The 27,781-nt window shown below is 48.0% G+C and overlaps 2 protein-coding genes across 3 annotated transcripts in view; one reads left to right on the top strand and one right to left on the bottom strand.

Annotated features, from left to right (window-relative positions):
* LOC135513724 (anthrax toxin receptor 2-like) overlaps positions 1-27,781 on the bottom strand; it is a 1,178,227-nt gene that overhangs the window by 288,754 nt on the left and 861,692 nt on the right. The gene's annotated exons all lie outside the window — the stretch shown is intronic.
* LOC135513721 (proheparin-binding EGF-like growth factor) lies at positions 1,363-27,705 on the top strand. Of its 2 annotated transcripts, none has more exons than XM_064936605.1 (6): positions 1,363-1,467; positions 3,411-3,590; positions 5,884-6,157; positions 6,455-6,625; positions 23,205-23,311; positions 26,723-27,705. In XM_064936605.1, the coding sequence occupies exons 1-5, from the start codon at positions 1,431-1,433 to the stop codon at positions 23,299-23,301; spliced, it is 759 nt and encodes a 252-aa protein (XP_064792677.1). In that variant the 5' UTR covers positions 1,363-1,430; the 3' UTR covers positions 23,302-23,311; positions 26,723-27,705. The 2 variants fall into 2 exon arrangements, with proteins under 2 accessions (XP_064792677.1, XP_064792678.1); XM_064936606.1 differs by having other exon boundaries at positions 5,887-6,157; positions 26,723-27,702.

Genomic DNA, 27,781 nt, shown 5'->3' on the forward strand with positions numbered 1-27,781 from the left:
TGAATGGGAATGTTCTGCAAAAGATCAACACCATGTACGGTAGAATATTGGGATATTGGAATATTGAGATATTGGGATATTGGGATATTGGAATATTGGAATATTGGAATATTGGGATATTGGAATATTGGGATATTGAGATATTGGGAAATTGGAATAGTGGGATATTGGAATATTGAAATATTGGGATATTGGGATATTGGAATATTGGGATATTGGGATATTGGAATATTGGAATATTGGAATATTGGGATATTGGAATATTGGGATATTGAGATATTGGGAAATTGGAATAGTGGGATATTGGAATATTGGATTATTGGAATATTGGGATACAATACATTCCTACTGAGTCATCAAACCACTTTCAATAGTCCTAACAATACTACAACTCTTCTCTGACTTCGACAACATCACCCTGGCAACCATGCTAGGAGGTGTGTGTTGGGATCTGTGTGTCACAGCAGGGTGTGTGTGTGTGTGTGTGCAGAGTTTATTCAGCGGTTGTTAAGTCTTTTATGCCTGTATTAACAGGGCCTGACCCTCAGCAAATATGAAGATCAAGGGAGAGGGTCGGAGATAGGAACATTAATGAAAGTGTACACTTTTTTTCAGTGCGTTAATGACGTGTAGTGACTGGACAGAATACATCAATTAGTGTGTGTGTGTGTGTGTGTGTGTGTGTGTGTGTGTGTGTGTGTGTGTGTGTGTGTGTGTGTGTGTGTGTGTGTGTGTGTGTGTGTGTGTGTGTGTGTGTGTGTGTGTGTGTGTGTGTGTGTGTGTGTGTGTGCGTATGCGTGTGTGTGTTGACCAACTAGCTTTCACAGATAGACGCTTATCTGTGTTTCTCAAACGTCAAATTTAGGCCTCAACTCCAAATCTTTTAAGGTTAGGGTTAAGTTTTAGGCATTAACTCAGAATGGTTAAGGTTTGGGATAGACTAAAAACAAAAATTGCAACTTTCTATCGCTAGATTTGAACTTCCAACCTTTGGAATCAGAGGCAAACGCCCTATCAAAACCTACCCAAAGGTAACAGCGCTCACTGTTGCCCCTAGTGGCAGGTTTTCACGTCATCTCCCAACGTCCTCAGGACGACTGACATGTATCACAGGTGACCTGGTTGATGTTGACTGTTACTGAACACAGTGTGAAGATATCACTCTCACTCGTTGTTATTACGATCAACAGATGTGTCAAAGAACATAAGAACGTGACATGCATTAAATACATCCCCTAAGGCTGGGAACGTTAATCATTACACTACTAACACACACACACACACACACACACACACATGAACACCCCCCCCCCCCGTCTCCTGAGGCATTGTCTATAAGAGCCGCCACCCAACCGCTGAGGAGGAAGAGGAAGCAGAGGCAGAGCAGGACTAGTCTCTCACTCAGGACAGAATACACACAATATTAGGACATGAACACTCTCATTCTCTCCTCTCTGCTGTGTTTGGGTAAGTAGTCTGGGCTTGTACAATCATTTGATGTGCTGGGATGTAGCCTATAGCGACAGACAGACAGAGAGATGTGTTTAGAGGGAAGTAGCCTACAGAGACAGACAGACAGACAGAGAGATGTGTTTAGAGGGAAGTAGCCTACAGAGACAGACAGACAGACAGACAGAGAGATGTGTTTAGAGGGAAGTAGCCTACAGAGACATACAGACAGACAGACAGAGAGATGTGTTTAGAGGGAAGTAGCCTACAGAGACAGACAGACAGACAGAGAGATGTGTTTAGAGGGAAGTAGCCTACAGAGACAGACAGACAGACAGACAGAGAGATGTCTTTTGAGGGAAGTAGCCTACAGAGACAGACAGACAGACAGAGAGATGTGTTTAGAGGGAAGTAGCCTACAGAGACAGACAGACAGACAGACAGACAGACAGACAGACAGACAGACAGACAGACAGACAGACAGACAGACAGACAGACAGAGAGATGTGTTTAGAGGGAAGTAGCCTACAGAGACAGACAGACATAGAGATGTGTTTAGAGGGAAGTAGCCTACAGAGACAGACAGACAGACAGACAGAGAGATGTGTTTAGAGGGAAGTAGCCTACAGAGACAGACAGACAGACAGACAGACAGACAGACAGACAGACAGACAGAGAGATGTGTTTAGAGGGAAGTAGCCTACAGAGACAGACAGACAGAGAGATGTGTTTAGAGGGAAGTAGCCTACAGAGACAGACAGACAGACAGAGAGATGTGTTTAGAGGGAAGTAGCCTACAGAGACAGACAGACAGACAGACAGACAGACAGAGAGATGTGTTTAGAGGGAAGTAGCCTACAGGGATGGAGTGGAGAGATGGATAGTTAGTTAGACATTACAGAAAAAAATACTTTGCAGTTTACATACATTTAAAAACAAGATCATGTAGTGTGTATGTGTGTATCTATCAGTACATACACACAGACAGTAGGTCACGTGGTGGCGCATGCCCTGTTACTTTGTTTTTCCAACTTTTTTTGCTGTTCACTTCATGAGATGAGACTATTAATGAATTGCCCATCATTATAACACTGTACGTAGCCATAATACGACATTTTGAAATGTGTCTATTGATTTGAAACTTATGTGAGTGTAATGTTTACTGTTCACTTTAGAGAAAGAGAGAGAAGAGAGAGAGAGAGAGAGAGAGAGAGAGAGAGAGAAAGAGAGAAAGAAAGAGAAAGAGAAAGAGAGAAAGAGAAAGAGAAAGAGAAAGAGAAAGAGAAAGAGAGAGAGAGTGAGAGTGAGAGAAAGAGAGAGAGAGTGAGAGTGAGAGAGAGAGAGAGAGAGAGTGAGAGTGAAAGAGAGAGAGAGAGAGAGAGGGAGAGACATGTTTCACAACCTGTTATGACTTGTCAGAAACCAGCTGTGTGATGTACCATATGCTAATCTTATTGAAGTGTTGCGTGCTCTAGTATTCTGCATGTGCTATTGTGTTGTAGTCTGCACTGTTCTGTGTGTGACCAGTTTGGTCACTTGCTGCTTGCAGTCTCGCTTGCAGTCTTGATTGATATGTATGATTGGTGTGTTCTGGTTGTAGTTTTCAGTACTCTGTGTTTGACTGGTATGGTCTGGTTGTAGATTCAGTTCTCTGTGTTTGACTGGTGTGGTCTGGTTGTAGTTTCAGTGCTCTGTGTTTGACTGGTGTGGTCTGGTTGTAGTTTCAGTGCTCTGTGTTTGATTGGTGTGGTCTGGTTGTAGATTCAGTGCTCTGTGTTTGACTGGTGTGGTCTGGTTGTAGTTTCAGTGCTCTGTGTTTGACTGGTGTGGTCTGGTTGTAGTTTCAGTGCTCTGTGTTTGATTGGTGTGGTCTGGTTGTAGATTCAGTGCTCTGTGTTTGACTGGTGTGGTCTGGTTGTAGTTTCAGTGCTCTGTGTTTGACTGGTGTGGTCTGGTTGTAGTTGTTAGCGCTCTAGGTGTCCTGGGATCCACGGTGACGTTATCGGCAGAGCTGAGCCATGTGACAGATGCGTCAGCCTTGGGGGAAGGGGAGGGGCTACAGAGCTCTCTGGCTGATGAGGATGAGGAGGAACTGGATGAAGCTATGTCAGGAGGTACACCTACAGACGGTACACCCAAAGGTAGGACTGTCAGACAACCCCTAACCCCTCACCCCTAACCCCTAACCCCTCACCCCTAACCCCTAACCCCTCACCCCTAACACCTCACCCCTAGTCCCTCACCCCTAACCCCTCACCCCCTAGTCCCTAGTACCCCCTCGTACCTAAGCCTTCGCCCCTAACCCCTACCCCTTAGTACTCTCTAGCCCCTAACCCATTGCCTCCTCAATCTACACACAACACCCCATAATTACAAAATGACGACACCTGTCTATATAAGGTCCCATGGTTAACAGTGCATGGCAGAGCAAAAACCAAGCCATGAAGTCGAAGGAATTGCCTGTAGAGTTCTGAGACAGGATTGTGTCGAGGCACAGATCTGGGGAAGGGTACCAAAAAATGTCTGCAGCATTGAAGGTCCCCAAGAACACAGTGGCCTCCATCATTCTTAAATGGAAGAAGTTTGGAACCACCAAGACTCTTCCAAGACCTGGCCGCCCGGACAAACTGAGCCATCGGGGGAGAAGGGCCTTGGTCAGGGAGGTGACCAAACACCCGATGTGGACAGATAGGAAATAAGGTTCACCTTCCAACAGGACAGTGACCCTAAGCACACAACCAAGACAATACAGGAGTGGCTTTTGGCCAAATCTCTGAATGTCTTTGAGTGGCCCAGCCAGAGCCCGGACTTGAACCCTAAAGCCAAAACCTAATTTGGCCGCCTTTCCTTCCAGTTCTCTGTTGCCTGCGACTGGAATGAATTGCAAAAATCTCTGAAGTTGGAGACTTTTATCTCCCTCACCAACTGTAAACATCTGCTATCTGAGCAGCTAACCGATCACTGCAGCTGTACATAGTCCATTGGTAAATAGCCCACCCAATTTACCTACCTCATCCCCATACTGTTTTTATTTATTTACTTTTCTGCTCTTTTGCACACCAGTATCTCTACCTGCACATGACCATCTGCTCATTTGTCACTCCAGTGTTAATCTGCTAAATTGTAACTATTTGCTCCTATGGCCTATGTATTGCCTACCTCCTCATGCCTTTTGCACACAATATATATAGAGATTTTTTTTCTACTATGTTATTGACTTGTTAATTGTTTACTCCATGTGTAACTCTGTGTTGTCTGTTCACACTGCTATGCTTTATCTTGGCCAGGTTGCAGTTGCAAATGAGAACTTGTTCTCAACTAGCCTACCTGGTTAAATAAAGGTGAAATAAAAATAAAATAAATAAATAAAACAATTCTGGAGAGACCTGAAAATAGCTGTGCAGCAATGCTCCCCATCCAACCTGAAAGAGCTTGACATGATCTGCAGAGAAGAATGGGAGAAACTCCACCATTACAGGTGTGCCAAGCTTGTAGCGTCATATCCAAGAAGACTCGAGGCTGTAATCGCTGTCGAAGGTGCTTCAACACAGTACTGAGTAAAGGGCTTGAATACTTATGTAAATGTGATATTTCAGTATTTATTTATTTTTATTAGCAAAAACTTCTAAAAACCGGTTTTTGCTTTGTCATTATGGGGTGTTGTGCTATTTAATACATTTTAGAGTAAGGCTGTAACATAACAAAATGTGGAAATCGTCAAGGGGTCTGAATACTTCCCAAATGCGCTCTATCTCCATCTGTCTCCATCTGACTCCATATGACTCCATCTGACTCCATCTGTCTCCATATGACTCCATATGACTCCATCTGTCTCCATCTGCCTCCATATGACTCCATATGACTCCATCTGTCTCCATATGACTCCATCTGTCTCCATCTGTCTCCATCTGTCTCCATCTGTCTCCATCTGTCTCCATATGACTCCACCTGTCTCCATCTGTCTCCATATGACTCCATCTGTCTCCATCTGTCTCCATATGACTCCATCTGTCTCCATATGACTCCATCTGTCTCCATCTGACTCCATCTGTCTCCATATGACTCCACCTGTCTCCATCTGACTCCACCTGTCTCCATATGACTCCACCTGTCTCCATATGACTCCACCTGTCTCCATATGACTCCACCTGTCTCCATATGACTCCATATGACTCCACCTGTCTCCATATGACTCCATATGACTCCATCTGACTCCATATGACTCCATCTGTCTCCATATGACTCCATCTGTCTCATATGACTCCATCTGTCTCCATATGACTCCACCTGTCTCCATATGACTCCATCTGTCTCCATATGACTCCACCTGTCTCCATATGACTCCATCTGTCTCCATATGACTCCATCTGTCTCCATATGACTCCATCTGTCTCTAATAATCAGAAGGTGAAAATAACTCCTGTCGTTTCCCAGCAGCGGTGCGTCACGGTAAGAACAGAAAGGAGAAGGGGATAAGGGGTCCGAAAGGCAAAGAGAATCCAGGAAAGAGGAAGAACAAGAACAGTAGTAGACGCACCACGACCTTCAACCCTGAACACACACCAGGACACACGTTGGAGTTCACGGCCGACCGCACACACCAGACCTCAGGACGTGTTACAGAGGACCCTTGCAGCTCCTCCCACCAGGCATACTGTATCCATGGAAACTGCAAGTACATGGCGGACCTGAGAGAGCCTGTGTGTGTGTGAGTACGACACAAATCTGCTTTTAGTACTGTGCGCGCGTGTGTGTGTGTGTGTGTGTGTGTGTGTGTGTGTGTGTGTGTGTGTGTGTGTGTGTGTGTGTGCGCGCGTGCGTGTGTGTGTGCGCGCGTGCGTGTGTGTGTTGATGGATGGAAAGGATCGATTGGACAGATAGACTGATTCATTGATTCATTAATTGACTGATTAACTGTTTGGTTGACTAACTGCCCGACTTGTGTTTTGATGTATTGATTGGTATATTAGTTGATTGATTAATTGATTTATCCTCCGCCCTGCAGCTGTGAGAAGGGTTACGATGGTGAGCGTTGTGGCATCCTGCTCCTACCTACGAGGACGGATGAAGAGGAGGAGAGAAGCATCGCTGAGGTGGTTCAGACTGTCCTGGTCATCATAGCTGTGGTCCTCTCCAGCATCAGCTGCCTCGCCATACTGCTCATGACCTGCACACAGTGAGTATAGACCCAATACATCCATAACACAGCCATAACACAACGTTAACACAATGTTAATACAACCATAACACAACATTATTAATAAAACCATACTGCTCATGACCTGCACACAGTGAGTATAAACCTAATACAACCATAACACAAAGTTAATACAACCATAACACAACGTTAACACAATGTTAATACAACCATAACACAACCATAACACAACGTTATTAATAAAACCATACTGCTCATGACCTGCACACAGTGAGTATAAACCTAATACAACCATAACACAACGTTAATACAACCATAACACAACGTTAATACAACCATAACACAACCCAACCATACTAGTCATGACCTGCACACATGAACACAACACTACATGATCTACTGCGGATGGGATTTTTGGAGAAGCGGACACCTCTTGATATCTGCACCGGTCCCACTCATTAACAAAGTGAAAACACAGATCAAGTTGGTGGAATACATTTTTTTTATTTTATCTTTATTTAACTAGGCAAGTCAGTTAAGAACAAATTCTTATTTTCAATGACGGTCTAGGAACAGTGGGTAAACTGCCTGTTCAGGGGCAGAACAACCTTGTCAGCTCAGGGGGTTTGTACTTGCAACCTTCCGGTTACTAGTACAATGCTCTAACCACTAGGATACCTGCTGGTTTCTAGTCCAACGCTCTAACCACTAGGATACCTGCTGGTTACTAGTCCAACACTCTAACCACTAGGCTACCTGCTGGTTACTGGCTCAACACTCTAACCACTAGGCTACCTGCTGGATACTAGTCCAACGCTCTAACCACTAGGCTAACTGCTGGTTACTGGCTCAACACTCTAACCACTAGGCTACCTGCTGGTAACTAGTCCAACGCTCTAACCACTAGGCTACCTTCCGGTTATTAGTCCAATGCTCTAACCACTAGGCTACCTGCTGGTTACTAGTCCAACGCTCTAACCACTTGGCTACCTTCCGGTTACTAGTCCAACGCTCTAACCACTAGGCTACCTTCCGGTTACTAGTCCAACGCTCTAATCACTAGGCTACCTTCCGGTTACTAGTCCAACGCTCTAACCACTAGGCTACCTGCTGGTTACTAGTCCAACACTCTAACCACTAGGCTACCTGCTGGTTACTGGCTCAACACTCTAACCACTAGGCTACCTGCTGGTTACTAGTCTAACGCTCTAACCACTATGCTACCTGCTGGTTACTAGTCCAACACTCTAACCACTAGGCTACCTGCTGGTTACTGGCTCAACACTCTAACCACTAGGCTACCTGCTGGTTACTAGTCCAACGCTCTAACCACTAGGCTACCTGCTGGTTACTAGTCCAAAGCTCTAACCACTAGGCTACCTGCTGGTTACTAGTCCAAATCTCTAACCACTAGGCTAACTGCTGGTTACTAGTCCAACCCTCTAACCACTAGGCTACCTGCTGGTTACTAGTCCAACCCTCTAACCACTAGGCTACCTGCTGGTTACTAGTCCAACGCTCTAACCACTAGGATACCTGCTGGTTACTAGTCCAACGCTCTAACCACTAGGATACCTGCTGGTTACTAGTCCAATGCTCTAACCACCAGGATGCCTGCTGGTTACTAGTCCAACACTCTAACCACTAGGCTACCTGCTGGTTACTGGCTCAACACTCTAACCACTAGGCTACCTGCTGGTTACTAGTCCAACGCTCTAACCACTAGGCTACCTGCTGGTTACTGGCTCAACACTCTAACCACTAGGCTACCTGCTGGTTTCTAGTCCAACGCTCTAACCACTAGGCTACCTTCCGGTTACTAGTCCAACGCTCTAACCACTAGGCTACCTGCTGGTTACTAGTCCAACGTTCTAACCACTAGGCTACCTTCCGGTTACTAGTCCAACGCTCTAACCACTAGGCTACCTTCCGGTTACTAGTCCAACGCTCTAATCACTAGGCTACCTTCCGGTTACTAGTCCAACACTCTAACCACTAGGCTACCTGCTGGTTACTAGTCCAACGCTCTAACCACTAGGCTACCTGCTGGTTAATAGTCCAACACTCTAACCACTAGGCTACCTGCTGGTTACTAGTCCAACACTCTAACCACTAGGCTAATTGCTGGTTACTGGCTCAACACTCTAACCACTAGGCTACCTGCTGGTTACTAGTCCAACGCTCTAACCGCTAGGCTACCTTCCGGTTACTAGTCCAACGCTCTAACCACTAGGCTACCTGCTGGTTACTAGTCCAACGCTCTAACCACTAGGCTACCTTCCGGTTATGAGTCCAAAGCTCTAACCACTAGGCTACCTGCTGGTTACTAGTCCAACCCTCTAACCACTAGGCTACCTGCTGGTTACTAGTCCAACGCTCTAACCACTAGGCTACCTGCCTCTATCCACTAGGCTACCTGCTGGTTACTAGTCCAACCCTCTAACCACTAGGCTACCTGCTGGTTACTAGTCCAACGCTCTAACCACTAGGCTACCTGCTGGTTACTAGTCCAACCCGCTAACCACTAGGCTACCTGCAGGTTACTAGTCCAACACTCTAACCACCTGGCTACCTGCTGGTTACTAGTCCAACCCTCTAACCACTAGGCTACCTACTGGTTACGAGTCCAACGCTCTAACCACTAGGCTACATGCTGGTTACTAGTCCAACACTCTAACCACTAGGCTACCTGCTGGTTACGAGTCCAACGCTCTAACCACTAGGCTACCTTCCGGTTACTAGTCCAACGCTCTAACCACTAGGCTACCTGCTGGTTACTAGTCCAACGCTCTAACCACTAGGCTACCTACTGGTTACTAGTCCAACGCTCTAACCACTAGGCTACCCTGCCGCCCCTGGAATGAACTCCAGTAATTTACTTTTTAAAAGGAAGTGGTAGACAGGGTGGCGTGAGTGGAGGAACAGAAAAGTCATTGTCTTGTTCTTTTTGATGTTGACTCTCTGCCTGACAAAATTATGTTAGGATATTTCAAGCTTATGGGCACGTGGCAGCAGTGTATAGGAAGGTGGCTCCTGGGTATGAGAAGGACATGAGACAAAGGAATGTATTTATAAAAGAGCCATTCTTATTTTCAATGACGGCCTTCGAACAGTGGGTTAACTGGTCTAGGAACAGTGAGTTAACTGGCCTAGGAACAGTGGGTTAACTGGCCTAGGAACAGTGGGTTAACTGGTCTAGGAACAGTGGGTTAACTGGTCTAGGAACAGTGGGTTAACTGGTCTAGGAACAGTGGGTTAACTGGTCTAGGAACAGTGGGTTAACTGGTCTAGGAACAGTGGGTTAACTGGTCTAGGAACAGTGGGTTAACTGGTCTAGGAACAGTGGGTTAATTGGTCTAGGAACAGTGGGTTAACTGGTCTAGGAACAGTGGGGTTAACTGTCCTAGGAACAGTGGGTTAACTGGTCTAGGAACAGTGGGTTAACTGGTCTAGGAACAGTGGGGTTAACTGGCCTAGGAACAGTGGGTTAACTGGTCTTGGAACAGTGGATTAACTGGTCTAGGAACAGTGGGTTAACTGGTCTAGGAACAGTGGGTTAACTGGTCTAGGAACAGTGGGTTAACTGGTCTAGGAACAGTGGGTTAACTGGTCTAGGAACAGTGGGTTAACTGGTCTAGGAACAGTGGGTAACTGGTCTAGGAACAGTGGGTTAACTGGTCTAGGAACAGTGGCTTAACTGGTCTTGTACCAGTGGGTTAACTGGCCTAGGAACAGTGGGTTAACTGGTCTAGGAACAGTGGGTTTACTGGTCTAGGAACAGTGGGTTAACTGGTCTAGGAACAGTGGGGTTAACTGGTCTAGGAACAGTGTGTTAACTGGTCTAGGAACAGTAGGTTAACTGGTCTAGTGGGTTAACTGGTCTAGGAACAGTGGGTTAACTGGTCTAGGAACAGTGGGTTAACTGGTCTAGGAACAGTGGGTTAACCTGTCTAGTGGGTTAACTGGTCTAGGAACAGTGGGTTAACTGGTCTAGGAACAGTGGGTTAACTGGTCTAGGAACAGTGGGTTAACTGGTCTAGGAACAGTAGGTTAACTGGTCTAGTGGGTTAACTGGTCTAGGAACAGTGGGTTAACTGGTCTAGGAACAGTGGGTTAACTGGTCTAGGAACAGTGGGTTAACTGGTCTAGGAACAGTGGGTTAACCTGTCTAGGAACAGTGGGTTAACTGGTCGAATGTGTTAACTGGTCTAGGAAGAGTGGGTTAACTGGTCTAGGAACAGTGGGGTTAACTGGTCTCGGAACAGTGGGGTTAACTGGTCTAGGAACAGTGGGTTAACTGGTCTAGGAACAGTGGGTTAACTGGTCTAGGAACAGTGGGTTAACTGGTCTAGGAACAGTGTGTTAACTGGTCTAGGAACAGTAGGTTAACTGGTCTAGGAACAGTGGGTTAACTGGTCTTGGAACAGTGGGTTAACTGGTCTAGTGGGTTAACTGGTCTAGGAACAGTGGGTTAACTGGTCTAGGAACAGTGGGGTTAACTGGTCTAGGAACAGTGGGGTTAACTGGTCTTGGAACAGTGGGTTAACTGGTCTTGTGGGTTAACTGGTCTAGGAACAGTGGGTTAACTGGTCTAGGAACAGTGGGTTAACTGGTCTAGGAACAGTGGGTTAACTGGTCTAGGGACAGTGGGTTAACTGGTCTAGGAACAGTGGGTTAACTGGTCTAGGAACAGTGGGTTAACTGGTCTAGGAACAGTGGGTTAACTGGTCTATGAACAGTGGGTTAACTGGTCTAGGAACAGTGGGTTAACTGGTCTAGGAACAGTGGGTTAACTGGTCTAGTGGGTTAACTGGTCTAGGAACAGTGGGTTAACTGGTCTAGGAACAGTGGGGTTAACTGGTCTAGGAACAGTGGGGTTAACTGGTCTAGGAACAGTGGGTTAACTGGTCTAGTGGGTTAACTGGTCTAGGAACAGTGGGTTAACTGGTCTAGGAACAGTGGGTTAACTGGTCTAGGAACAGTGGGTTAACTGGTCTAGGAACAGTGGGGTTAACTGGTCTAGGAACAGTGGGTTAACTGGTCTAGGAACAGTGGGTTAACTGGTCTAGGAACATTGGGTTAACTGGTCTATGAACAGTGGGTTAACTGGTCTCGGAACAGTGGGTTAACTGTTCTAGGAACAGTGGGTTAACTGGTCTAGGAACAGTGGGTAAACTGGTCTAGGAACAGTGGGTTAACTGGTCTAGGAACATTGGGTTAACTGGTCTATGAACAGTGGGTTAACTGGTCTCGGAACAGTGGGTTAACTGTTCTAGGAACAGTGGGTTAACTGGTCTCGGAACAGTGGGTTAACTGTTCTAGGAACAGTGGGTTAACTGGTCTATGAACAGTGGGTTAACTGGTCTCGGAACAGTGGGTTAACTGTTCTAGGAACAGTTGGTTAACTGGTCTAGGAACAGTGGGTTAACTGGTCTAGGAACAGTGGGTTAACTGGCGTGTTCAGATTTTTACCTTGTCAGCTCGGGAATTCAATCTTGCAATCTTTCGGTAACAAGTCCAACGCTCTAAGATGCTACACCCCAGATGTGTAGCATTTGGGCCAGAAGCGATATGTGTTAATTGTAGTGGTGCCCATGGGGCTGGGGATCAGATGGATCCGGTGAGAGAGAGAGAGAGAGAGGCACCGGGGTTGAGGTCGAGGTTACTGGAGTAGAACAGAGCGTGTCGTATTCCGATGTGAAACGGCTAGCTTAGTTAGCGGTGCGCGCTAAATAGCGTTTCAATCGGTGACGTCACTTTTGTGGAGCGATGGGTAACGATGCTTCATGGGTGACTGTTGATGTGTGCAGAGGGTCCCTGGTTCGCGCCCGGGTTTGGGTGAGGGGACGGTCTAAAGTTATACTGTTACAGAGGCAGTGAAGAATGTAGAGGAAGATGAGTGAAGACAGGGAAGGATCCCGAGAGGAGTGGTGTGAGTAATAGATCTCTATCAGTACAGAGGGACTGGCCCGACGAGTGATATACTGTATGCTTCAGTAAGATTTTGTTTGTTTGTTTTGGCGTTCATAGCAATGGTGAGTAATTGTACCGCTGGAAATGGAACGTAAAGTTGTGTTGGCAGCCGCTGAGGTTGTGTTGGCAGCCGCTGAGGTTGTGTTGGCAGCAGCCGCTGAGGTTGTGTTGGCAGCAGCCGCTGAGGTTGTGTTGACAGCAGCCGCTGAGGTTGTGTTGGCAGCCGCTGAGGTTGTGTTGGCAGCAGCCGCTGAGGTTGTGTTGGCAGCAGCCGCTGAGGTTGTGTTGGCAGCAGCCGCTGAGGTTGTGTTGGCAGCAGCCGCTGAGGTTGTGTTGGCAGCCGCTGAGGTTGTGTTGGCAGCAGCCGCTGAGGTTGTGTTGGCAGCAGCCGCTGAGGTTGTGTTGGCAGCAGCCGCTGAGGTTGTGTTGGCAGCCGCTGAGGTTGTGTTGGCAGCAGCCGCTGAGGTTGTGTTGGCAGCAGCCGCTGAGGTTGTGTTGGCAGCAGCCGCTGAGGTTGTGTTGGCAGCAGCCGCTGAGGTTGTGTTGGCAGCAGCCGCTGAGGTTGTGTTGGCAGCAGCCGCTGAGGTTGTGTTGGCAGCCGCTGAGGTTGTGTTGGCAGCAGCCGCTGAGGTTGTGTTGGCAGCAGCCGCTGAGGTTGTGTTGGCAGCAGCCGCTGAGGTTGTGTTGGCAGCAGCCGCTGAGGTTGTGTTGGCAGCCGCTGAGGTTGTGTTGGCAGCAGCCGCTGAGGTTGTGTTGGCAGCAGCCGCTGAGGTTGTGTTGGCAGCAGCCGCTGAGGTTGTGTTGGCAGCAGCCGCTGAGGTTGTGTTGGCAGCAGCCGCTGAGGTTGTGTTGGCAGCCGCTGAGGTTGTGTTGGCAGCAGCCGCTGAGGTTGTGTTGGCAGCCGCTGAGGTTGTGTTGGCAGCCGCTGAGGTTGTGTTGGCAGCCGCTGAGGTTGTGTTGGCAGCAGCCACTGAGGTTGTGTTGGCAGCAGCCGCTGAGGTTGTGTTGGCAGCCGCTGAGGTTGTGGTGGCAGCCGCTGAGGTTGTGTTGGCAGCCGCTGAGGTTGTGGTGGCAGCCGCTGAGGTTGTGCTGGCAGCCACTGAGGTTGTGCTGGCAGCCGCTGAGGTTGTGGCAGCAGCCGCTGAGGTTGTGTTGGCAGCCACTGAGGTTGTGTTGGCAGCCACTGAGGTTGTGTTGGCAGCAGCCGCTGAGGTTGTGTTGGCAGCAGCCGCTGAGGTTGTGTTGGCAGCAGCCGCTGAGGTTGTGTTGGCAGCAGCCGCTGAGGTTGTGTTGGCAGCCGCTGAGGTTGTGTTGGCAGCAGCCGCTGAGGTTGTGTTGGCAGCAGCCGCTGAGGTTGTGTTGGCAGCAGCCGCTGAGGTTGTGTTGGCAGCAGCCGCTGAGGTTGTGTTGGCAGCAGCCGCTGAGGTTGTGTTGGCAGCCGCTGAGGTTGTGTTGGCAGCAGCCGCTGAGGTTGTGTTGGCAGCAGCCGCTGAGGTTGTGTTGGCAGCAGCCGCTGAGGTTGTGTTGGCAGCAGCCGCTGAGGTTGTGTTGGCAGCCGCTGAGGTTGTGTTGGCAGCAGCCGCTGAGGTTGTGTTGGCAGCAGCCGCTGAGGTTGTGTTGGCAGCAGCCGCTGAGGTTGTGTTGGCAGCCGCTGAGGTTGTGTTGGCAGCCGCTGAGGTTGTGTTGGCAGCCGCTGAGGTTGTGTTGGCAGCAGCCGCTGAGGTTGTGTTGGCAGCACGCTGAGGCCGCTGTGTTGGCAGCAGCCGCTGAGGTTGTGTTGGCAGCCGCTGAGGTTGTGTTGGCAGCCGCTGAGGTTGTGTTGGCAGCCGCTGAGGTTGTGGTGGAACTGAGAAATATTTGGGTGTACGAGATTTGACCTCAGAAGAGTTACAGGGTGTGTTGAGTGTTGGTGTCCCGTCCCTTCAGGATGTTGGCCTGTGGTCGGACTAGATAGGTTTAAATAGTGGAGTAGGGTGGTGTGTTTTAAATGAGTGTACGGTTAGACGGCAGGGTATTTGTTGATTCATTTGACTTTTTTTTCAAGCAAAGTACAAGGTAGTTATACTCCAGCGTAGTAGGGGGCAGTAATGCCACATTTATTGGATGCCAACTGCTATTAAACCTCATGGAAGAAGTCTTCCCTTGTTAGTAGAAGCAAGCTGACAGCCTGGATAGCTGCCTTTAGCCTGATCTGCAGACAGTGAGTATAGACCTAATACAACCATAACACAACGTTAATATAACCATAACACAACCATAATGCAACCGAACCGTACTGCACATGATCTACAAACAGTGAGTATAGACCTAATACAACCATAACACAACATTAACACAACCGTAACACAATGGGTATTCAACCATAACAAAACGTTAACACAACCGTAACACAATGTGTATTCAACCATAACAAAACGTTAATACAACCATAACACATATTTAACACAATGGTAGAGACACGAACACTCCAAAACACCCCCCACCCCCATTAACTCAGCGTAACGCATCATTGAAACCACCAGCACACATCCTCAACAAACCCTTATACACCCCCACGCTGACATACCTTGATATTGCTCATGACTATATCAAGGCATTACCTTTTATGACTATAAGAAATCATATATTTACTTGGACATAGACGATGCCTCATGAACACAAAGGTAGACTCAGCGCACACACACACACACACACACACACACACACACACACACACACACACACACACACACACACACACACTCCACACCTTATCAATCAGTAATCCCGTTATGTAATTTACGAGATACGTCCAAATGAGGGACAAAGTCAACAGTCCAAGTCAGAGCAGATATGATACATGGGCCTGGGATTCCTCATAATGGCCTGCTGTTTGTACTGTTCAGAGAGCAGTTTGTACTGTTCAGAGAGCAGTTTGTAGTGTTCAGAGAGCAGTTTGTACTGTTCAGAGAGCAGTTTGTACTGTTCAGAGAGCAGTGGTCTGGTTCAGATAGGAGAGAGCAGTGGTCTGGTTCAGATAGGAGAGGGGCAGTGGTCTGGTTCAGATAGGAGAGAACAGTGGTATGGTTCAGATAGGAGAGGGGCAGTGGTCTGGTTCAGATAGGAGAGGGCAGTGGTCTGGTTCAGATAGGAGAGGGGCACTGGTCTGGTTCAGATAGGAGAAGGGCAGTGGTCTGGTTCAGATAGGAGAGGGGCAGTGGTCTGGTTCAGATAGGAGAGGGGCAGTGGTCTGGTTCAGATAGGAGAGGGCAGTGGTCTGGTTCAGATAGGAGAGAACAGTGGTCTGGTTCAGATAGGAGAGAACAGTAGTCTGGTTCAGATAGGAGAGACGCAGTGGTCTGGTTCAGATAGGAGAGGGGCAGTGGTCTGGTTCAGATAGGAGAGAGGCAGTGGTCTGGTTCAGATAGGAGATGGCAGTGGCCTGGTTCAGATAGGAGAGGGGCAGTGGTCTGGTTCAGATAGGAGAGAGGCAGTGGTCTGGTTCAGATAGGAGAGGGGCAGTGGTCTGGTTCAGATAGGAGAGGGGCAGTAGTCTGGTTCAGATAGGAAAGAACAGTGGTCTGGTTCAGATAGGAGAGGGGCAGTGGTCTGGTTCAGATAGGAGAGAACAGTGGCCTGGTTCAGATAGGAGAGAGGCAGTGGTCTGGTTCAGATAGGAGAAGGCCAGTAGTCTGGTTCAGATAGGAGAGGGGCAGTGGTCTGGTTCAGATAGGAGAGGGGCAGTGGTCTGGTTCAGATAGGAGAGGGGCAGTGGTCTGGTTCAGATAGGAAAGGGCAGTGGTCTGGTTCAGATAGGAGAGGGCAGTGGTCTGGTTCAGATAGGAGAGGGGCAGTGGTCTGGTTCAGATAGGAGAGGGGCAGTGGTCTGGTTCAGATAGGAGAGGGGCAGTGGTCTGGTTCAGATAGGAGAGGGGCAGTGGTCTGGTTCAGATAGGAAAGGGCAGTGGTCTGGTTCAGATAGGAGAGGGCAGTGGTCTGGTTCAGATAGGAGAGGGCAGTAGTCTGGTTCAGATAGCAGAGAGCAGTAGTCTGGTTCAGATAGGAGAGAGCAGTAGTCTGGTTCAGATAGCAGAGAGCAGTAGTCTGGTTCAGATAGCAGAGAGCAGTAGTCTGGTTCAGATAGCAGAGAGCAGTAGTCTGGTTCAGATAGGAGAGAGCAGTAGTCTGGTTCAGATAGGAGAGGGCAGTGGTCTGGTTCAGATAGCAGAGAGCAGTAGTCTGGTTCAGATAGCAGAGAGCAGTAGTCTGGTTCAGATAGCAGAGAGCAGTAGTCTGGTTCAGATAGGAGAGAGCAGTAGTCTGGTTCAGATAGGAGAGGGCAGTGGTCTGGTTCAGATAGCAGAGAGCAGTAGTCTGGTTCAGATAGGAGAGGGCAGTAGTCTGGTTCAGATAGGAAAGGGCAGTGGTCTGGTTCAGATAGGAGAGGGCAGTGGTCTGGTTCAGATAGGAGAGGGGCAGTGGTCTGGTTCAGATAGGAGAGGGGCAGTGGTCTGGTTCAGATAGGAGAGGGGCAGTAGTCTGGTTCAGATAGGAGAGGGGCAGTGGTCTGGTTCAGATAGGAGAGAGGCAGTGGTCTGGTTCAGATAGGAGAGAGGCAGTGGTCTGGTTCAGATAGGAGAGGGGCAGTGGTCTGGTTCAGATAGGAGAGGGCAGTGGTCTGGTTCAGATAGGAGAGGGCAGTGGTCTGGTTCAGATAGGAGAGAGGCAGTGGTCTGGTTCAGATAGGAGAGGGGCAGTGGTCTGGTTCAGATAGGAGAGGGGCACTGGTCTGGTTCAGATAGGAGATGGCAGTGGTCTGGTTCAGATAGGAGAGGGGCACTGGTCTGGTTCAGATAGGAGAGGGGCAGTGGTCTGGTTCAGATAGGAGATGGCAGTGGTCTGGTTCAGATAGGAGAGGGGCACTGGTCTGGTTCAGATAGGAGAAGGGCAGTAGTCTGGTTCAGATAGGAGAGGGCAGTGGTCTGGTTCAGATAGGAGAGGGCAGTGGTCTGGTTCAGATAGGAGAGAGGCAGTGGTCTAGTTCAGATAGGAGAGAACAGTGGTCTGGTTCAGATAGGAGAGGGGCAGTGGTCTAGTTCAGATAGGAGAGGGGCAGTGGTCTGGTTCAGATAGGAGAGGGGCAGTGGTCTGGTTCAGATAGGAGAGGGGCAGTGGTCTGGTTCAGATAGGAGAGAGGCAGTGGTCTAGTTCAGATAGGAGAGAGCAGTGGTCTGGTTCAGATAGGAGAGAGGCAGTGGTCTGGTTCAGATAGGAGAGGGGCAGTGGTCTGGTTCAGATAGGAGAGGGGCAGTGGTCTAGTTCAGATAGGAGAGAGCAGTGGTCTGGTTCAGATAGGAGAGGGGCAGTGGTCTGGTTCAGATAGGAGAGGGGCAGTGGTCTGGTTCAGATAGGAGAGGGGCAGTGGTCTGGTTCAGATAGGAGAGGGGCAGTGGTCTGGTTCAGATAGGAGAGAGGCAGTGGTCTGGTTCAGATAGGAGATGGCAGTGGTCTGGTTCAGATAGGAGAGGGGCAGTGGTCTGGTTCAGATAGGAGAGGGGCAGTGGTCTGGTTCAGATAGGAGAGAACAGTGGTCTGGTTCAGATAGGAGAGGGGCAGTGGTCTGGTTCAGATAGGAGAGGGGCAGTGGTCTGGTCACATACTGGGTAAACTTATACACTATACAGTACTGCTTGCTCTGATTACATGACCTATACCTGACAAATGTTCTGGTTGTAGTTCATATTCTGAAGTTATATTTTTTTAATGACTGGTATTCTGTTATCGACTGTGATATTCAATCAAACTTGGCACATTTGACACAGTGTGTTTATCAAAACTATAAATCAAATGTGTGCGTTTGCGTTTGCTCTGATTGTTGCCGTGGCAACGAGGAGCAAGGGCTATAGCGTCCACAATGTTACCTGAGACTAATTCGTCTGACGATGCTGCTAACGTCATGATTGATAGCAGAGCCGTACACAGTTCAAACCAGTACAGGCTTAACTTAATGAAAATAGAGACACGAGTACAATCTAGGATTGTATTGCATCGTTTGGGGTCGGCCTCGTCTCTGAGGAATTTTGCGACAAGGTTTGAGTTGACATACACTACATGACCCGAAAGTATGTGGACACCTGCTCGTCAAACATCTCATTCCAAAATCATGGGCATTAATATGGAGTTGGTCCCCCCCTTTCCTGCTATAACAGCCTCCACTCTTCTGGGAAGGCTTTCCACTAGATGTTGGAACATTGCTGCTATAACAGCCTCCACTCTTCTGGGAAGGCTTTCCACTAGATGTTGGAACATTGCTGCTATAACAGCCTCCACTCTTCTAGGAAGGCTTTCCACTTGATGTTAGAACATTGCTACTATAACAGCCTCCACTCTTCTGGGAAGGCTTTCCACTAGATGTTGGAACATTGCTGTATAACAGCCTCCACTCTTCTAGGAAGGCTTTCCACTTGATGTTGGAACATTGCTACTATAACAGCTTCCACTCTTCTAGGAAGGCTTTCCACTAGATGTTGGAACATTGCTACTATAACAGCCTCCACTCTTCTGGGAAGGCTTTCCACTAGATGTTGGAACATTGCTGCTATAACAGCCTCCACTCTTCTGGGAAGGCTTTCCACTAGATGTTGGAACATTGCTGCTATAACAGCCTCCACTCTTCTAGGAAGGCTTTCCACTTGATGTTGGAACATTGCTGCTATAACAGCCTCCACTCTTCTGGGAAGGCTTTCCACTAGATGTTGGAACATTGCTGCAGGGATTTTACTCCATTCAGCCTCAAGAGCGTTAGTCAGGTCGGCCACTGATGTTGGGCGATAAGACCTGGCTTGCAGTCGGCTTTCCAATTCATCCCAAAGATGTTCGATGGGGTTGAGGTCAGGGCTCTGTGCAGGCCAATCAAGTTCTACCACACCGATCTCGACAAACCACTTAGTGCACGGGGGCTTTGTCATGCTGAAACAGGAAAGGGCCTTCCCCAAACTGTTGCCACAAAGTTGGAAGCACAGAATTTTCTAGAATGTCATTGTATGCTGTAGCGTTAAGATTTTCCTTCACTGGAACTAAGGGTCCTAGCCAAAACCATGAAAAACAGACCCAGACCATTATTCTTCCTCCACCAAACTTTACAGTTGGCACTATGCATTGAGGCGGGTAGCGTTCTCCTGGCATCTACCAAACCCCGATTCGTCCGTCGGACTGCAGGATGGTGAAGCATGATTCATCACTCCAGACAACGCTTTTCCACTCCTCCAGAGTGCAATTGCTGCAAGCTTTAAACCACTCCAGCTGATGCTTGGTATTGCCCATGGTGATCTTAGGGTTGTGTGCGGCTGCTTGGCCATGGAAACCCAAGCTCTAAACAAACAGTTATTGTGCTGAAGTTGCTTCCAGAGGCAGTTTGTAACTCAGTAGTGAGTGTTGCAACCAAGGACACTAAGCGGTCCCAATCTGCAAGCTTCTGCTGCCTACCACTTCATGGGTGAGCCGTTGTTTCTCCTAAACATTTCCACTTCACAATAACAGAACTTACAGTTGACAAGGGCAGCTCTAGCAGAGCAAAAATTGGACAAACTGACTTGTTGGAAAGGTGGCATCCTAGGACGGCGCCACGTTGAAAGTCACTGAGCTCTTCAGTAAGGCCATTCTACTGCCAATGGTTGTCTATGGAGATTGCACGACTGTGTGCTCGATTTTATACACCTGTCAGCAACGGGTGTGGTTGAATTTAAAAGCAAAGTGTATTTAACCTTTATTTAACTAGGCAAGTCAGTTATGAACAAATTATTATTTAAAATCATGGCCAACCTGGGAATAAACCTTAATTTGAAGGGGTGTCCACATACTTTTGTACATATAGTGTATACACATCAACCCCCCCCTCCTCTTCAACCGCGAAAAAACCAGCAGCGTTGCAGTTCTTGACACAAACCAGTGCACCTGGCACCTACTACCACACCCTGTTCAAAGTCACTTAAATATTTTGTCTTGCCAATTCACCCTCTGAATGGAACACATACACAATCCATGTCTCAATTGTCTCAAGGCTTAAAAATCCTTCTTTAACCCGTCTCCTCCCCTTCATCTACACTGATGGATTTAACAGGTGACGTCAATAAGGGATCATAGCTTTCACCTGGATTCACCTGGTCAGTCTGTGTCATGGGAAGAGCAGATGTTCTTAATGTTTTGTCCACTCAGTGTATATGATTTACTCAATGTAAATACTCCCCTTGATTCATGCCCATTGATTGAAAGACAGGAAAGTGATTATTGCACGAGTGAGCCCATAGGTTCATCAGCAACCGTGGTGGAATTGCCATGCTCATAGGCTGAGACGTGACGCTATGCTGATGAGGTAACATTATAGACACTACCATAGATACCTGCTATGCTGATGAGGTAACATTATGCTGATGAGGCAACATTTATACTGATGAGGTAACATTATGCTGATGAGGTAACATTATGCTGATGAGGTAACATTATACTTATGAGGTAACATTATGCTGATGAGGTATGCTGATGAGGTAACATTATGCTGATGAGGTAACATTATGCTGATGAGGTAACATTATGCTGATGAGGTAACATTATGCTGATGAGGTAACATTATGCTGATGAGGTAACATTATGCTGATGAGGTAACATTATGCTGATGAGGTAACATTTATACTGATGAGGTATGCTGATGAGTGAGATAGGAAGCGATGTGAATTATATGAGTTTACTAGATTAATGACAAGTGACAATTCATTCAGACCAGCTTTTACTGATTGAACTTTCATAATCTACGTTATGTTATTACCTATAAGACTAATTGGTTTTGACAATGTAGCTAAAGACATGAGTGAAAGCAGAGCCATATACAGTAGAAACCTATTGTATTAGACAAACAAAAATATATACAGTTAATGTAAGCTAACCATGGGTAAAAATGACCAGGTTCATCTGAATCGATTTTACATTCAACTGTGTCGTGCTGGGATACTGGACTCTAATCTGTGTGAAAAAGGAACTCCAATTCGTGGAATTGATTTGTGAATCCTGCTAGGATGCTGTGGTAGTGTAGTGGATGTGAAACCAGCCCATGTTGGCTGGGGTGGCAGGTAGCCTAGTGGTTAGAGTGTTGGGCCAGTAACTGAAAGGTTGATAGGATCAAATCCCCAAGCTGACAAGGTAAAAATCTGTCGTTCTACCCCTGAGCAAGCCAATTAACCCACAGTTCTCCAGTAGACTGTCATTGTAAATAACAATTTGTTCTTTAACTGACTTGCCTAGTTAAATAAAAACCATGGTGTGATTCACATTCCCGGAGATCTAAAACTAACTGAATGAAAGACTTGGTCTCTTTAAATGCTGTTGTGCAATTCAAGCTCCATTTGTGGCAGAACAGATTGCACGCTATAGGAGTAGACTCCCTCTCTCTGTGTGTCTGTCTGCCAGTAAACTCCCTCTCTCTGTGCGTCTGTCTGCCAGTAAACTCCCTCTCTCTGTGTGTCTGTCTGCCAGTAAACTCCCTCTCTCTGTGCGTCTGTCTGCCAGTAAACTCCCTCTCTCTGTGCGTCTGTCTGCCAGTAAACTCCCTCTCTCTGTGTGTCTGTCTGCCAGTAAACTCCCTCTCTCTGTGTGTCTGTCTGCCAGTAAACTCCCTCTCTCTGTGTGTCTGTCTGCCAGTAAAGTCCCTCTCTCTGTGCGTCTGTCTGCCAGTAAACTCCCTCTCTCTGTGCGTCTGTCTGCCAGTAAACTCCCTCTCTCTGTGTGTCTGTCTGCCAGTAAACTCCCTCTCTCTGTGCGTCTGTCTGCCAGTAAACTCCCTCTCTCTGTGTGTCTGTCTGCCAGTAAACTCCCTCTCTCTGTGCGTCTGTCTGCCAGTAAACTCCCTCTCTCTGTGTGTATGTCTGCCAGTAAACTCCCCTCTCTGTGCGTCTGTCTGCCAGTAAACTCCCTCTCTCTGTGTGTCTGTCTGCCAGTAAACTCCCTCTCTCTGTGTGTCTGTCTGCCAGTAAACTCCCTCTCTCTGTGTGTCTGTCTGCCAGTAAACTCCCCTCTCTGTGCGTCTGTCTGCCAGTAAACTCCCTCTCTCTGTGCGTCTGTCTGCCAGTAAACTCCCTCTCTCTGTGTGTCTGTCTGCCAGTAAACTCCCTCTCTCTGTGTGTCTGTCTGCCAGTAAACTCCCTCTCTCTGTGTGTCTGTCTGCCAGTAAAGTCCCTCTCTCTGTGCGTCTGTCTGCCAGTAAACTCCCTCTCTCTGTGCGTCTGTCTGCCAGTAAACTCCCTCTCTCTGTGCGTCTGTCTGCCAGTAAACTCCCTCTCTCTGTGCGTCTGTCTGCCAGTAAACTCCCTCTCTCTGTGTGTCTGTCTGCCAGTAAACTCCCTCTCTCTGTGTGTCTGTCTGCCAGTAAACTCCCTCTCTCTGTGCGTCTGTCTGCCAGTAAACTCCCTCTCTCTGTGTGTCTGTCTGCCAGTAAACTCCCTCTCTCTGTGTGTCTGTCTGCCAGTAAACTCCCTCTCTCTGTGTGTCTGTCTGCCAGTAAACTCCCTCTCTCTGTGCGTCTGTCTGCCAGTAAACTCCCTCTCTCTGTGCGTCTGTCTGCCAGTAAACTCCCTCTCTCTGTGCGTCTGTCTGCCAGTTACAGGACACATAAGAACTTCCTGGTTGCCTACCTGGCCTCCAGCAGTGAGAAGCAACAGCTCCAGATGACCACACCCTGTGACATCACGGTGTGACCATCAGCAGGTAAGACACACACACCTGTTAAAACTGCAACAAACCGCATTCAGGCACACGCGTGCGTTAGTGTGTGTGTGTTTGCGTAGGTGGGTGGGAGTGTGAATTGCGTCACATGAGGAGGTGTAAGAATGCAGTATTAGACTGGATTACTGGTGATGTCTCATAACCACACACACACACACGCTTGCCAACACACACACACACACACACGTACGCTTGCCCACACACACATGCTCTCTCGCTCTCGCACACATGTGACCTCACACACATAAATCCCTTCAGTTAATCAAACTGGCCTTTCAGCATTCTCCTCATACATGTCTGTTAGAACATGAATTAAAGGCTCCGTCTTGCTTTAGACTGGTCTCTGGTACCTGGTCTCTGGTACCTGGTCTCTGGTACCTGGTCTCTGGTACCTGGTACCTGGTCTCTGGTCTCTGGTACCTGGTCTCTGGTACCTGGTCTCTGGTCTCTGGTACCTGGTCTGTGGTACCTGGTCTCTGGTACCTGGTCTCTGGTACCTGGTCTCTGGTCTCTGGTCTCTGGTACCTGGTCTCTGGTACCTGGTCTCTGGTACCTGGTCTCTGGTACCTGGTCTCTGGTCTCTGGTACCTGGTCTGTGGTACCTGGTCTCTGGTACCTGGTCTCTGGTACCTGGTCTGTGGTACCTGGTCTGTGGTACCTGGTCTCTGGTCTCTGGTACCTGGTCTCTGGTACCTGGTCTCTGGTACCTGGTCTCTGGTACCTGGTCTCTGGTACCTGGTCTCTGGTACCTGGTCTGTGGTACCTGGTCTCTGGTACCTGGTCTGTGGTACCTGGTCTCTGGTACCTGGTCTCTGGTACCTGGTCTCTGGTACCTGGTCTCTGGTCTCTGGTACCTGGTCTCTGGTCTCTGGTCTCTGGTACCTGGTCTCTGGTCTGTGGTACCTGGTCTCTGGTACCTGGTCTCTGGTACCTGGTCTGTGGTACCTGGTCTCTGGTACCTGGTCTGTGGTACCTGGTATCTGGTACCTGGTCTCTGGTACCTGGTCTCTGGTACCTGGTCTGTGGTACCTGGTCTCTGGTCTCTGGTACCTGGTCTCTGGTACCTGGTCTCTGGTACCTGGTCTCTGGTACCTGGTCTGTGGTACCTGGTCTCTGATACCTGGTCTGTGGTACCTGGTCTGTGGTACCTGGTCTGTGGTACCTGGTCTCTGGTACCTGGTCTGTGGTACCTGGTCTCTGGTCTCTGGTACCTGGTCTCTGGTACCTGGTCTCTGGTACCTGGTCTCTGGTACCTGGTCTCTTGTACCTGGTCTGTGGTACCTGGTCTCTGGTACCTGGTCTGTGGTACCTGGTCTCTGGTACCTGGTTTCTGGTACCTGGTCTCTGGTACCTGGTCTCTGGTCTCTGGTACCTGGTCTCTGGTCTGTGGTACCTGGTCTCTGGTACCTGGTCTGTGGTACCTGGTCTCTGGTACCTGGTCTCTGGTACCTGGTCTCTGGTACCTGGTCTCTGGTCTCTGGTACCTGGTCTCTGGTACCTGGTCTGTGGACCATGATGTCCCAAAGCCTTCACATTTTCATGTCAGACTTGGATTGAAACTGTCGACCCTCAGGTTGCTGGTCCATCTCTCTAACCTCCTGGCTAACATACCTGTCTAACCTCCTGGCTAACGTACCTGTCTATCCTACATGGCTAACGTACCTGTCTAACCTCCTGGCTAACGTACCTGTCTAACCTCCTGGCTAACATACCTGTCTAACCTCCTGGCTAACGTACCTGTCTAACCTCCTGGCTAACGTACCTGTATATCCTCCTGGCTAACCTCCTGGCTAACATACCTGTCTATCCTCCTGGCTAACCTCCTGGCTAACATACCTGTCTAATCTCCTGACTAACATACCTGTCTATCCTCCTGGCTAACATACCTGTCTAACCTCCTGGCTAACATACCTGTCTAATCTCCTGACTAACATACCTGTCTAACCTCTTGACTAACCTCCTGGTTAACATACCTGTCTAACCTCCTGGCTAACATACCTGTCTATCCTCCTGGCTAACATGCCTGTCTATCCTCCTGGCTAACCTCCTGCCTAACATACCTGTCTATCCTCCTGGCTAACATACCTGTCTAACATACCTGTCTATCCTCCTGGCTAACCTCCTGGCTAACCTCCTGGCTAACATACCTGTCGAACATAACTGGCTAACCTCCTGGCTAACATACCTGTCTATCCTCCTGGCTAACATACCTGTCTATCCTCCTGGCTAACCTCCTGGCTAACATACCTGTCTATCCTCCTGGCTAACCTCCTGGCTAACATACCTGTCTATCCTCCTGGCTAACATACCTGTCTATCCTCCTGGCTAACCTCCTGGCTAACATACCTGTCTATCCTCCTGGCTAACATACCTGTCTATCCTCCTGTCTAACCTCCTGGCTAACATACCTGTCTATCCTACTGGCTAACATACCTGTCTATCCTCCTGGCTAACCTCCTGGCTAACATACCTGTCTATCCTCCTGGCTAACATACCTGGCTAATCTCCTGGCTAACATACCTGTCTATCCTCCTGGCTAACATACCTGTCTATCCTCCTGGCTAACCTCCTGGCTAACATACCTGTCTATCCTCCTGGCTAACATACCTGTCTCTCCTCCTGGCTAACCTCCTGGCTAACATACCTGTCTATCCTCCTGGCTAACCTCCTGGCTAACATACCTGTCTATCCTCCTGGCTAACATACCTGTCGAACATACCTGTCTATCCTCCTGGCTAACCTACCTGTCTATCCTCCTGTCTAACCTCCTGGCTAACATACCTGTTGAACATACCTGTCTAACCTCCTGGCTAACATACCTGTCTATCCTCCTGGCTAACCTACCTGTCTAACCTCCTGGCTAACATACCTGTTGAACATACCTGTCTAACCTCCTGGCTAACATACCTGTCTATCCTCCTGGCTAACCTCCTGGCTAACATACCTGTCTATCCTCCTGGCTAACCTCCTGGCTAACATACCTGTCTAACCTCCTGGCTAACATACCTGGCTAACCTCCTGTCGAACATACCTGGCTAACCTCCTGTCTAACATACCTGTCTATCCTCCTGGCTAACATACCTGTCTATCCTCCTGGCTAACATACCTGTCTAACCTCCTGGCTAACGTACCTGTCTAACCTCCTGGCTAACATACCTGTCTATCCTCCTGTCTAACCTCCTGGCTAACATACCTGTCTAACCTCCTGGCTAACATACCTGTCTATCCTCCTGGCTAACATACCTGTCTAACCTCCTGTCTAACATACCTGTCTATCCTCCTGTCTAACCTCCTGTCTAACATACCTGTCTATCCTCCTGGAAGTCTTTATTACTGGCAATTGGTAAATTCAACAGCTAAATACTGACAATTTGCTCTCTTCTCTTACTCTAGAGAACTTAAAGGTCTGGAACCATAATTTAGAACCATGAGAACCGAGACAATCAGAGGAGAACCGGTGCTGACTCCTGCCCAGCGGAGTGATCTACTGAACGGACACTACAACTCCAGACAGTAGAGCGTTCTGTAGAAAAACCAGCGTAGAACCGTCTTGAAGGACCACATAGAACTGCCTTGTTGTTTATTTATTTGATTTGACTTATTTATTGAGGACAGAGCTTTCTTTTGACTGGTGTTGTGTTAGATGTGATTGGACCGTGATGTTGAGCATACCGTCCAATCATTTCACTACTAAGTTATTGCTTATTTATTGCCATGCGTCTCCGAGGGAACAACAGAGAGATACGGTTATTGATAATCCTGGACATAGATGGAATCTATCGGTTCACTAATAAAGTCCTTCAGTGTTATAAGAAATGTTTTTATGTGTGTTTGTGTGTGCCAACATGCGTGGGTGTATGTGGGTGAGTCCTGTACCCAAACATAGACACACAGTAAAGTGGCAGAGGGAGAGAGAGAGAATAACTCTCACAAAGAACCTCAGCACATAGTTCTAATATTTAATTCTCTCTCTGTGATGTCACAAAGGGATGGAATGCATTATTTATGACATCACCGAAGTAGGATTTTAAAATGGAATAGAACACTCCGAAGCAGCATAGCATCATAGTTCTCGTATATTCTCCTGGGAGTGAATCTGGAACAAAGTGACATGAGTTGAATGAAAGGATTGGAACCATTATAAAGATACAACGACAATTGAAGCAATCTTGAGTAGGCCACTTTCCGTGCTCTTTTATGGCATATTAATCATGATCCTTTATCTCATTCTGGAGCAAACCAAAACTATGGAAGTTGAAATAATAGAGAAGAAGCATCATAATCATCAAGATAGTTTGATCTCTATGATTCATAGACTCAGTTCATGTGTGATGCCACCATCCGCGAGGAGGTCAAATACTAAGTTCATACATAAAGATAGAAAAGAAAAACATAAGTTGATTTGGGATCAATCTCCTTGTCCCTCCCTCCCTCCCTCCCTCCCTCCCTCCC

The sequence above is a fragment of the Oncorhynchus masou genome, chromosome 25 (genome assembly GCF_036934945.1).
Source record: "Oncorhynchus masou masou isolate Uvic2021 chromosome 25, UVic_Omas_1.1, whole genome shotgun sequence".
Taxonomy (NCBI): Eukaryota; Metazoa; Chordata; class Actinopteri; order Salmoniformes; family Salmonidae; genus Oncorhynchus; species Oncorhynchus masou.